We start from the raw sequence: 12,747 nt of genomic DNA, 5'->3' as shown, positions 1-12,747 counted from the left end.
CCTAGAAAGTCTCTTCAGGTTCTTCCTTTGCTCCTCTGCTTTTTTATCCTTGCTGAATGTCAGTAGCCACAAGTTCCTTTAGAGGCCACACAGAAGACTTCATTGAAACTTTGCAAGGCTCTAATTTTTGCTACATATTCTCCCCCCAAAGGATTTGGGCTGATGCAGGGAGAAGTCAAAACCATGCTTAAAGCACTATGTAGCTAATTAGAAAGGAACTAAGTAGTTATTTTAAAAATCTCATTTTTTTTTTAGGCAGATGGGCTTCTTTCTGGTCCAACAAAACAGTGATTAGATCTTAGGAAAGACCTATTGACTACACACAGAAAATTCTTCACAAGACTGCAATGAAGATTTCTTCTCTAAGTACACTGAAATTCAGTTTATTACAATTAAAATATAATAAATGTCTATTTTAGGAAACAAACATTCTTCTATTACTTTTCTGTATTGGTTTCTCAAATCTAGAGAAACTGCAGTGGCTGATCGTATCAGTCATGATAAGCATTAGATAGTTGATAATGAGAAACCTGATTTTACAGGCTAAAGAAATTTTGAAAGAAAATTAAAAGGAAAATCCTAAACACTAGGAGCACTAGAAATGATCAAGTGAAGTTTCAGCTTGCAATTACTGCTCTGCCAGAGCACTCTCCTGACCTCATTTTACTGTCAAAGAGAACTCGGTTGACATTCAAAAGAAATGTCGCCTTTCACCGTTGACTATAAAAATTGCAGCACTTTGGCATTTTATTTTCATGACTATATGACCTTTCAGTCTACAGCTCATATCAGGGCAATCTTAGGCTTGCCTTACAAATGTGTCTTAAGTTATTTTATTCATTTATCTTTGCCCTATATTCAGCACTTGAGTCTCTGGATAATGTCAGCAAAGGGAATGTGATGAGGTATTGAGTACAAAGTTGGGTTTAAGGCAGGGGACACTGACAGGTGAGACCTTGAGATAATCATATAAACTGGCAATTTATCCTCTTAGCCAGAGGGAGGATTTGGGCATCTTACAGTAAACCTGAGAAGTGAATATTTATTATGTGCTTCAGAAGACCGTGCCCTTAAGTGTTGAAAAAGAAAGCAGCTTGACTGAAAACTACCTGCTGCTGTGTACCCAGTGGTATTTTACTGATCTCTGCCCTGGTAATGCTCATGCTAGCCTACTGTTTTCAAAATGACAGTTTTGGTTGGATTTGTGGGAATATTGTTATTGTCTGCTCTTGTTTACCTCCTCCTACTCTGGCAACAGCATGCCAAAATGAAAAGCATACTTTGCATGGATCTCCCAAGCAATTCACTGGAAGTCGAAACATTTATCTGAGGTAGGCAGAAAGCACATGCAAGAAAGCAATAATCTCAGTAGGGTTTTCTGAATTCTGGTGGTTTTGTGAGAAGTAAAAAATCCTTAATAATCTGCTGCTTGGGAGATTTTGGAAATGCCTCATACTAGAAATTAACATTCTTTAGGATGAATAGTGAAACAGAATCAGTTGCATCTGTACTTAAAGCTTCTGTTTCATGTACTATTTATTTGCTTTTAAAATAATAATCCAAATCCAGCTGCGCATGGCAGAATATCCAAAAGATTGGAAGATTGCTATGTATCAAAAAAATGTGTATGCATTCACAGAGAAGGACACACAGAAAAAGCCCTGAAATACTACAGCAAATTACATATTTTGCCATTTAGAACATTTGTCACACTTAATTTCCAATTCACGAATACTGGTGAATAAATATTTTGAATTATTATGCATTATTCATAATAAATGGTAAGTGCACACTAGAATTTAAATACATATTCCAATTTCTAAAGCGAATAAATGCAATTTAAAATGCATACAAAAATTTATAAATAGAGGTGTGTTTTGTGTATAAAATTTTTGTAGTCTGTAGGACTTGATGTTTTTTTGGAGGCAAAGACATACAGTGAGTGCTACAGTGATTTGCCAAAGATGGAAGAATTGTTTTATGATTCAGTGCTCTCCTGGAGCTGTGGGTTTTGTCACTCACTGTGCTGCATAGTTTCTGTGTAGTGATGGACACCCCATTTAATCAAGTCATTGAAAAAGTGGAAAAATGGTGGTCTCTGCACATGTCTAGCTTTACTACAGGTCTTTTACATGATAGCACATTGCATAAACCTAGTTTTAAAGATTCATTTTTTTCTGGAGTGAAACACCAGCTGTTCAGATGTTTTTGAACCACTGTATCTTTCAGGGCAGTGAGTGCTGTAAAAACCCTTCAGTTTTGTTTGCTGCATTACTGAGCTTTGACCTTTGGGACAGACCTGATTCTGCAAAAAGGAAGAACTTTACAGCTGCTGCTTTAGGTGCTTAACAACCCTTGAGTTATATGCTGATCTCCTTTTTTAGTTTCATGCTTTCTGCCCATTTCTTTTACATCTCTTAAAAAGAAATAATACATTTTTCTTGGGCCAGATGTCTGTGGCTATGGTATATCCACCACATTGATATGGTATATCAATATCTGATTGAAGAGAACATACAGTAGGTATATTGTCAAATAAGTAGAGGAATCAGTGATTGCAACTTAAAGGGCACACACCAAACTGGTGAGAACTTTCAGCTGTCTCTGTGTTCCACAGCCTCCCATGCAGACAATAGAAACTATGATACATCCCCTTCCCCTTGCAGCAGTATCTGAAGATAAATAACTGCTTAGGAAGTGTTTGGGTACTAATGTAGAACATAAGTATTTGGGAAAACAGCAATAAACTGATAATTTTCTTTCTAGGTCAGTGTTTAATGAGTGAAGGATAAACAAGCTTCGCTATATCCAGTTACTTGTGGGGATTTGGCAAAATGTGCTTCTGTTCACTGGTGATTCCTGTCCATTTTTTGTACTGGTGGCAGAAAAACAGTATCTAGTATCAGGCTGTTTGTCTAATGCCTGTGTGACTGTCAGTAATATAATAGCTGATTTCTTTTTTCATGCTGCCATACCTTTTACCTTCCCTCTTTCCTCAGGTCTGATGCAGAGGTCACATCTAGCTACCCCATTCTCTTGTCTCTGAAGATAGGTGTAAAAAACCTGAAGTTAGTTGATGAAAATCAGCTGAGAAACAAGAATTTATTGCCCATTATTTGTTACTCTGTTTTCTTTAAATATATCCCCAGACCTTAATAATTGCAAAGGTACATATTAAACCAACATGTACATGATTTGCTAGTGTTTCTCAAAGTAGCTGGTTAATAATCTTCACACACAAGACATTGAAACCCAAAGTATGCTCTTCTTTCTGAATTATTAAGCCAAACTCCCCATAACATTTCACTGGCAAGTAGGGCTTTGACAGTCTTCCAACAAAAAAACAAGAGGGAAACACATGTAGTCCAGCCTCTGAAGTTATATAGTCTGCCGTGGGGGAAAAAAAAAAAACCAAACAAAAATCCCTGAAAAAAATGGGAAAAGGAAAGAGCAATGATCCCAGAGACCTGAAAAGAAAAGAACACACCAAGATTGAACTCAAAAGAAATATAGGTTATTTTGATGGGGTAAGTTTTATTATAGGATCAATTGTTGGGGCAGGGATCTTTGTGTCTCCCACAGGGGTGCTGAAGCATTCCTTGCTCAACGTTGGCATTGCACTAGTGATCTGGACTGCGTCTGGACTGGTTTCTCTTATGGGTTCCCTCTGCTACGCAGAGCTGGGAGCTGCTCTGCCCTTCTCCGGAGGAGAATACGACCACATTAAAAGAGGCCTTGGATCCCTCCCTGCCTTTGTCTTTATCTGGACGTCAACATTTACCAAGCCAGCATCAAACGCTGCTCGAGCCCTGCTGTTTGCTGAATACGCCGCCCAACCCTTCTACGGCATTTGCCCTGCCCCAGAAGTGCTGAAGAAATGCTTGGCCTTGGCTGTTCTCTGGTCCCTGGGGATTCTCAATGGCCGCAGTGTCAAAATGGCTGCCTGGGTGCAGACGGTTTTCACTCTGCTGAAGGTGGTGGCCTTGTCTGTGATCGCTGTTGGTGGCATAGTTCTCCTTGTTGGTGGGAGAAAGGAGACTCTGGCCAGGTTTGAGGATGTGTTCAGCTCAGAGATCCCCAATGCCTCACAGGTGGCTGAAGCTTTCTTCCAAGGACTGTATGCATATGGTGGTTGGTGGTCCCTCAATTATTTGGCAGGTATCTCACTCCTTTTCTTTAGATTTTGTTCTGCAGTCACCCTTCTTAGCATTCTTCCACTTATCTTGGTAGAACTTTTCTCCAGGATCATAGGGTCTCTCACTTTTTCTTCAAGTCCTGTGTTTGTTGGGGCTGGTAGAAGAGGTGCTGTTCCTCTCTGGGGAGATATCTTGCTTCTTGTGTAGTCTCCAGAATTAGCCTGACATTTCTGAAGGAGTACAAAAGGAATAAAAATAGTTAATTTAAAATCTCATGCAGAAACAGATTTTTTCATAACTTAAAAAATTGCATTTTTTCAGTGTCAGTGAATATTCAGAAAAGGACTTCTTAGATATTCATGCTAAACTAAGTGCATAGTAAGGATCAAATTAAAAAAAAAAGAAAACAACAACTGATTAATTTCTATTTGAATATCTGTACTTTCCCTGAGGTTATGCAGCTGGTTTGTAGATGGACTAATTAGATCTGATTTGCATTACAGTGTAGTAAATTTATGGGATATACAGGATGGTCAGTAGCCATTTCCTTGGGAAAACAGTTTTGCACAGAAGCTGAGGAAGAATCTAAGGAAAGCGGCATAAATTCTTTCATAAAACTAGTATTCAATTTTAAACATTCAAAACCTTATTTATTATCCATTTAATTATCCTATTCAGTATCTGATGACACCTGTGGTAATAATAAATATACCAGTTTTTCATGAAAGCTGCGGAGATAAAGTTCATAATGTTTATAATGTTAGTTCAGTACATTGCAAGCTAAGTGAATAATGGGTTTTGATGTCATCAGAATTAATGTAAATGGATGTTGCTTTTACATGTCTAACTGTTTATCCATTGACATCTATCACATGTAAAATGTTAAATAAACTGAATGTGTCAAAATGGATAAAACAAAGTTCAGTGGTGAGAGCAGTGTGAAAATTGGGTTAATATTTAAAAAAATCACCGGTATTATTCAGCTATTCCAGTGTTAACAATATGCTCCAATAAAAAAGGTGATGTGAATTAGCCAAGTATAACTTTAAAATTTTGGGATTTCCTTAAAAGCAAACATTTAGCTTTGTAAGCCTGAGAAAATGCAAAATTGTTTTTAAAATGCTAATTTATTTTCTGATCAGTTAGCAGGAGCAGTAAGTACCATGCATTGGGCAGCACAGCTGTTTAGACAGATGCAACCTATGCAATAGTCCTCTTCTGAATGGAATTGCCTGTTCTTCAGCAGTAACTTCATTCCCATGAGCTTCAGCTAAAGCATCAGGTGCCAGCTGGACAGCAGGATTGTAATGAGCAACAAAACAAATGGAAAGACAAATTTAAATTGGCACTTTTGGTGATTGTCCCCTTCTGGGCTCAAAATTACCAAGTGTATCTCCTATATTTGAAATAAATCCCAAATTCTTTGGTATTCTGTATCTGAATTTCACTGTTCTCATTTAGTTCCTCTGGCTCTGTGCACTACAGCTGGTGCTGTGGCAAGGTCGAAGCTGATGTTCTGAGCAGGAGACAAATTATATTTGAGGGAGGAAAGGTATTTCTGTGTCCTAAAAAGAGCACATTTGATGTTTCACTTCTTCCCCATGTGATTTATTGGTTGGTAATACTCAGGAGGTCTTTTGTTTATGCTGAGAGAAATGAGGAGGGGAGAGGGAGTGAGAGCAAAGGGATGGAGGAAAGAGAGGAGAAAGACCCTTTTTGATTGAGATGAGGATAAATTGTTTGGATTCTGGAAAACATCTCAATATTTTACTGCAACTATCTTGTGATTGGGAATGTTTGCCAGTGACTTGGTTGTTCATCTGCAAAGTTTGGAGTCTTGTTTGTTAAGATTAGTTTTAAGCCAAGAACCAGGCTTAGCATTAAATGGTTTTCCTCCAGGAGCTTTGCCCTGGAAATGGTAATCAACAGCAGAATCCATCCAGGCCCCATTTTAAAGCCACTACATTACTGTCAACACCTTCAATCTCTTTTGCCTACATTTTCTGTACTTGATATAAAAGTGAAAAGGAAGGTTTTGTGCAGGAATAGGGAAGTACACTCACAAAGTGTCAGATCAGGACTCATGAGGTGCTGTAAGAATAAGTAAGCTGACCTTAGAGTCTGGCATTCAATTTTGTTATTTAAAAGTATGGCTACTTGAAAAGTCCTTGTCAAAAATTTTTTCTAATTCAAACATTTATTAAATCAGAAAAAAAGGTCTCATAGAGTGGTTTGGGTTGGAAGGGATCCTAAAGATCATCAAGTTCCTAATCCCCTGCATGGGCAGGGATACCTCCCACTAGACTAAGTTGCTCAAAGCCCTATCCAACCTGGCCTTGAACACTTCCAGGGATTGGGCATCCAACTTATATGTGTAAACTGTTTCAGTGTCTCACCACCCTCACAATAAAGAATTTCTTCCTAATAACTAATAATCATCCCTCTTGTCATTTTTTAAAATTAGTCTACCAGGCCACTTGCTGTCCCTCCTGGCCAAGATAGTAAAAAATAGCTACGGAAGTAAAATATTTGAAAAAATGAAAACTATTTTGTTTAGTCTTCTTTGATAATGATGTGAGAATAACTGCAGGACCTCCCAAGCAATGTAGTTTAGGAGCCATGATTCAGAGTCAGGGTAGAGCTTTGGTGCCAGTCTTGTCAAGCTCTACACAGGTTTGCTATTGGAACACACTTGCAGAAACTTTGTTGCTTGTTTTATTTGATTTTTTAATTGTATTTTCCAGAGGAGATGAAAAACCCTAGCAGAAATATCCCCTTAACTGTGATGACTGCTGTTCCTGCAGTAATTGTTTTTTATTTGCTGGTGAACATCTCATATCTGACTGTCCTTACACCAAAGGAAATTGTCTCTTCAGGTATGCATTTGTGTTTTTTTAATTTTATTTTATAAAAAAACTGTGTTCATTAGCATACACATCTGATGGCAATTTGCTGTTCATCTAACTTTACAGTCAGGAGATTTGGATTTAATTCTAAGTGTAAACAGAGAATTCTTGCTTAATTTTTCTGTATGACACAAATTGGAGAGAATGCAGACAGATGTTACTAGGACTTGAAAATGTTGGCTTATACCTGCACTGTCTAAGAGATCAGAACTGTATTAAAACCTGAAAAAGCAAGTGAACATCAGATCTCTGTTGAGTATAGAGAAGATCTGTGTTTTCCTGTAGATTTAATATCTCCTCCTTCCTTCCATACTTCATGGAAATTTGGTCTCTCAGGCTAAAGCCATTATTGTTTAGGAGGTGGTCAAGTCCACCCTAAGTATTATAGAAAAAACTGTGGACAGAAAAATGGAGCCATTTTGTATGTGTCTGTGTGTGATACTCATGATAAATATTGTGATTCCTTAGAAGAAAGGTACGAAGGTCAAGTGTATGTGAAGCCTCTTTCAGATCCTGCAGCAATAAGCTATCCATAAAGAGGTCCAAGAGGAGCTGTATTTCTCCTTTACTGTCCAGACAGCACCTTTTAAATACCACCCTAATGAGACCGAGCAGTCAGACCTTGACTCCAGGAGTGATAGAATACATACCTGATTTGGATGAATCTTTTTTTTTTTTTTTTTTGTGAAAACATAACATAAATGGGAGTGATGTAGCTGTCACTCAGTATCCTGGTGTTATTGCTCAGCCATTATCAGGCAGTCAGCTGGGAGAGAGACATACATTTGCAGATCCGTCTGACAGAGAAAGGGGCAGCAAATACCAGAGTGTCCCTGAATGGCAGCTGCCCAGCTGGCATGGGCACCTCCAAACATACCAACAGAGCTGTGCTCATCTGTGTCAGCAGAGGAGACAGCCTTAAAATTATAGCTCTTGTTTCAAACTTCGCTGTGCATTTGCTGCAGTTCTTGTTAGTTCGCTATGTTTTTTGGGGACTGTTTTCCCCTACTCTGGTAACTTCTGTGCTGTGCAGATCACTGCAAGACCCATATTCCTCATGGCAGTTGAGGAAATAGTCCTCACTGCAACGTGGGCTGGAATTTCCAAGAAATATTGAATATCTCTTGTTCAGAAAGAATCTTTCTCACTTCCCCATTCCACCCAAAGCAAACCCTCATTAATAACACACTTGCTGACCTACCTCTGCTTGCACATGCTCTCAAGTTGGCACTTTTCTCATAGCAGTAGCTCATGTCACCACTGTGGTCACGCTGGGAACAAATGCATTCATTTTCTTTCCCTGCATGGCCTCCCCTGTGCAGGAATGTGTGTGATTCATGGCAGGGAGATGCAGCCCAGTCCTGCTGGGCAGTCCATTACCCTGCTATTGGCCCCAGCAGGTTTACTCAGCTTGCTCTGGCAGGCAGCACTACTTCTTGCTGTCATCACTACCCCCTTCCCAACATCCCCCCTCCCCCCATGAAATTTTTGGCTTTTTAGCTCCTGAATTAAATAACTCCAGGATTAGATCAGTCATGTTTGACTACTGCAACAAAAAGCAGACATTGCTGGTGAATAAGGGAGATGTCATGTTTTTAAAGTTTCATTTCTGTTCAATCTAAGTCAGAACATGGTACCTACACCACGCTAATGCTTTGCTTTCTTGCAGTTGCTGTGGCAGTCACTTGGGCTGATCGAGTGATCCCCTCTGTTGCCTGGATCATTCCTTTCTCTGTTGCTGTCTCAATATTTGGTGCCCTCAACAGCAGCATGTTCACACTGGGTCGATTAAGCTATGCTGGAAGTCAGTCAGGACATTTACCTGTTTTAATATCCATGCTTAATGTCCACTCCTGTACTCCAGCACCAGCCATGATTTTTTCAACTATCATTGCATCCATTTTTATAATCCCCTCTGACCTTATTATGTTGACAAATTACTTTGGATTTTCTGCCTGGCTTATGATTGGAATGACTTGTGCAAGCCTGATTGTACTTCGATATCGGGAACCTCACCTACATCGACCCTACAAGGTAAATGGAAATAAATTGTAAATATATTCTCAGGTTTTTATTCTTTTTTAGCAACATGCAAAAGTTATGTAACAAGTGAAAGACAGAAGTGGATAGTCACTACAAAAAGAAATTGTAGTCACAATGTTTAGAGCCTTATTCAACAACTTCACACTGTAGACCTCAGATGGTCTCTAACAGAGAGCTTGCTCTTCAAAACAAGGGATAGATATATGCAAAATGGGTGAGATGTGCAAATGAAATGGGAAACCATACTGGGGAGGAACAGTAACCAGAACAGTGAACTGGCCATTCACATTTAATTAGACCTTGATCTATTCTCATCTTTCCTGGAACAACCGCAGATATTAAGGAAAGGTTTAATTTATTCTCAGTCGAGCAGTCAGAAGCATAAATTGGAAGAGTATGCTTATTGTCAAGACTTGTAGGCATCCAATCTTGAGTTTCTTTTAGGACCCCGTAATATCATATGTGGATGCATAGTTTTCAGGGCCTGCCTTTTTTCTTTAGAAAGGGTCTGAAGGGGTCTGAGAAAATATTTTAGAAAAGTTGCCTGTCTTATAGGGAATTTGAGGTCAGGTGAATCTCATCCTGGGTTAGATTGAAGCAACATGAGAACTGGTACTCTAGTGTGGCAAAGAATACATTATTTATTTTAAAAATGATCATGAAATCACAGTTGGTAAGTTTATCTCCTAAAATTTTTTTCGTTCTCTTGCAGGTGTTTTTACCAATTCCATTTGTGATGGTGGCAATGTCTTCCTACCTAGTTTTAGCTCCTATAGTCTGGTCTACAAACCTGCATTATGTTTATGGTTTCCTCTTTATGCTGGGAAGTCTTATTGTTTACCTGCCTTTTGTACATTTTAAATTGCATTTTGCCTTTCTTGATAAAATTACTTGCCACTTACAGCTCCTGTTGGAAGTTTCCCCTGCTGATGGATCTGCTGAGAGCAAATGTGAATAATGTCAAATGCTTAATCCCAGTACTACTGACAGTCAACAGGATTTTCTTTAACTGAGGTTATTGAAGGCAGGAGTTAGATGTTAGGTGGGATGTACAAGCATGCCTGCATGTGCATGTGTGTGTGCATAATGTATATACAGATATAGGTGAATATACATATATTGCATATATACATGTGTGCATGTATGTATGTATGGACAGTAGCTTCATGGGTTAATGTATATATTTTTGTTTGCCTGGGTCAGTGTGTACATATAGTTAGATGTATATGTATGCATATTTAATAGTTCAAAGAATCTCTCTTAAACTGATAAAATCTCTAAAATGATCCCTCTTGCTCCTGAGGACACGAAGTTGCATATACACTTGAAATAATGGAAATAAAACTAACTTATAGCACTAATACTTATCACTATTATCATATAATAAATGATTAAGTGAATGATAATTAGCATCATTATATAAAATAATTTTGGTCTCCAAACTGCATTGTCTGGATTAATTTTAGTTTGTAGTAGCTGTTTTTAAAGGCTTCATGCTCCTGTTCATCTGATACCTGTTTTTTTGCCTGAATTTATTTTTAATAAAATCTTTGAAGGACATCATAAAATTGACTGAGACTTTATTTCATCTAAAGAAAAGTGTACGTGGTGTGCACTTTTAGAACAACAAATACAAATGCAGGGTAATGTATTGCTAAGCATAAAAAGAAGTAGTAAGAGTTATTTATCCTCTTATTACAGTGATAAAACTCAAGATATCTGTATTACTTTACTACATGTAAGCAAACAATATTTCCTTGTTCCTTAGTACCTGTTCTTTAATGTTACTAAGAAAAAAGAGGTTTTTTTAGAATAGCTTCCCTTTATTTTTTGTTTGTTTATGAAAGCAAGTTCTTGATTTTTAAGTCTTGTTAATTGGTCCACAGTAAATCCACTGAGTATTTAGTCTTAAAACCAGAATGAATGCACAAGAAACATCACATACTTTGGTGATTAAGCTGTTCATATGTGTATTGTTTTGTAATTACAATAGAATTATGCATTTGAAGTCGGTTAATAGAATTATGCTTTTAAAGCTCCTTTGTTTGGTGGGTTTTGTTTTTGTTTTTAAAACTGTGTACATAAAGCTCAGCAGTACAGCCAGTAGATGGCTCCAGACTAACATTCCTCCCACACTGTGATGTTCTGGGACTCTGATATGTTGGTGAGAGAAATATTTCTAAGGAGCATTGCATTGGAACACTTTCAGTGGAATGATAAAATCCTTACTAGAAGATATATCTGATATATCTGATATATCAAAAATTCAGAATGATAGAGACTTTATACATAGCTTCTCAAAGTAGAGGGTGCCCATCAGTAATGCTGGGAACAAACTGAAGGTTCAGGAGGATTTGGTTTTGCATTGGAATAAGCCCCTAAATGAAAAAAAAGTACATGGGGAAAATGGGTTTTCTTGCAGCTGGTGATGTACACATGAACTGCTGATTTATTCCCTGATCTGACTGAGACAGGAATCTTCTGAAAAATAATTCTCTTATTAAATGACCTGACATTTGAAAAGGGACTCACACAGCTGAGCTGAATTAACATTATAAAAGCAATCTCAGATAGAGTATTTCCTATCTGTTGAGTATGAATCACTTAATGTCCCCCTAATGCAGCCTTTTTTGCCTGAGTGTTTTTAGAATGCTAAGTCACAAAGAAGCAAATGCAATAATCAGTTCATATACATTCCTTACTGTTGCTGGATCATTCCACATTTCAAAGCATAAAGGAACATAATTCAAATTTATAACTCATATGAGCTACTCTGGCCAAGAACAATTCAATATTTTAACATCAGAACTTGTTTTCAGTGACACTAGTTGGTCTCAGCTGCTTTTCTGCTTGAACATATCACAGAAAATGCTGTACAGAAGTGTGACTGTTTTAGTATTAGACTATATCAGACATTATTTAATTTCCTAATTTATTTTTTTACCTTTGACTTGATAATTCTTTTAAACTCACACACACTTCCATGTTTCAGAAGATCAACCTTACAACAAATAAGATTAAAATGTGTGTATTTGTTTTTCAGTATTGTACTATACCGATTTGGCATGTAACTTCCCTACCTGTTCTTTAGGAGTGTTTTTTAGTTTCTGAACACAATATTTGTATGTATATCTGCATTACTTTACTTTTTTTTTTGCCCCATTATCTCCAAAAAGACAACATAAAATAACCAAATTATAATAATTCTTATTTTAGAATTATTTGTAGTTACACATATTGCTGGGTCCATGTGTGCTGGCCATTTTACTAAAAGATTTACACTCTGAGGAAAAAAACTGTACAGAAGAAATGAAAAAGTGGTAATTAATGGTTTTGCTCCCCTTTTCATAGTTATTGTTAGCTGTGATTCCAATCCAAAGATCATTAATTAATAACAAACAGTTGTACATTTTTGTTGGTCCTTTTGTGGGGTGTTTTTTGGCTGGAACCTCTGGTTTACACAGAGGGGCTCAGACCTTCTGACTGCTAATCTTAGGTTTGATATATGGCACTCTGGGAGCTTTTATGGTTCCACACCTCTCAGTTACCACCCCTGGTAAAACCAACAAACACATTTTAACAGCTCACAGATCTAAGAGCATTCCCCTGTCACCTTCTCTTCTGGATTGCAGTCTGAAAATATTCTTGTCATTGCCCTCTAT

At 37.6% G+C, this 12,747-nt stretch overlaps 1 protein-coding gene across 1 annotated transcript; it reads left to right on the top strand.

Moving 5' to 3' along the window:
- The first annotated feature begins 3,434 nt into the window (after nt 1-3,434).
- SLC7A13 (solute carrier family 7 member 13) lies at nt 3,435-10,043 on the top strand. Its single transcript, XM_008506403.1, has 4 exons — nt 3,435-4,158; nt 6,881-7,012; nt 8,712-9,076; nt 9,798-10,043. Exons 1-4 carry the CDS (start codon nt 3,435-3,437, stop codon nt 10,041-10,043), a joined length of 1,467 nt encoding a protein of 488 aa, XP_008504625.1.
- The last annotated feature ends 2,704 nt before the right edge of the window (nt 10,044-12,747 follow it).

The sequence above is a fragment of the Calypte anna genome, chromosome 2 (assembly GCF_003957555.1).
Source record: "Calypte anna isolate BGI_N300 chromosome 2, bCalAnn1_v1.p, whole genome shotgun sequence".
NCBI lineage: Eukaryota > Metazoa > Chordata > Aves > Apodiformes > Trochilidae > Calypte > Calypte anna.
This window is presented reverse-complemented; position numbering and strand designations above follow the sequence as displayed.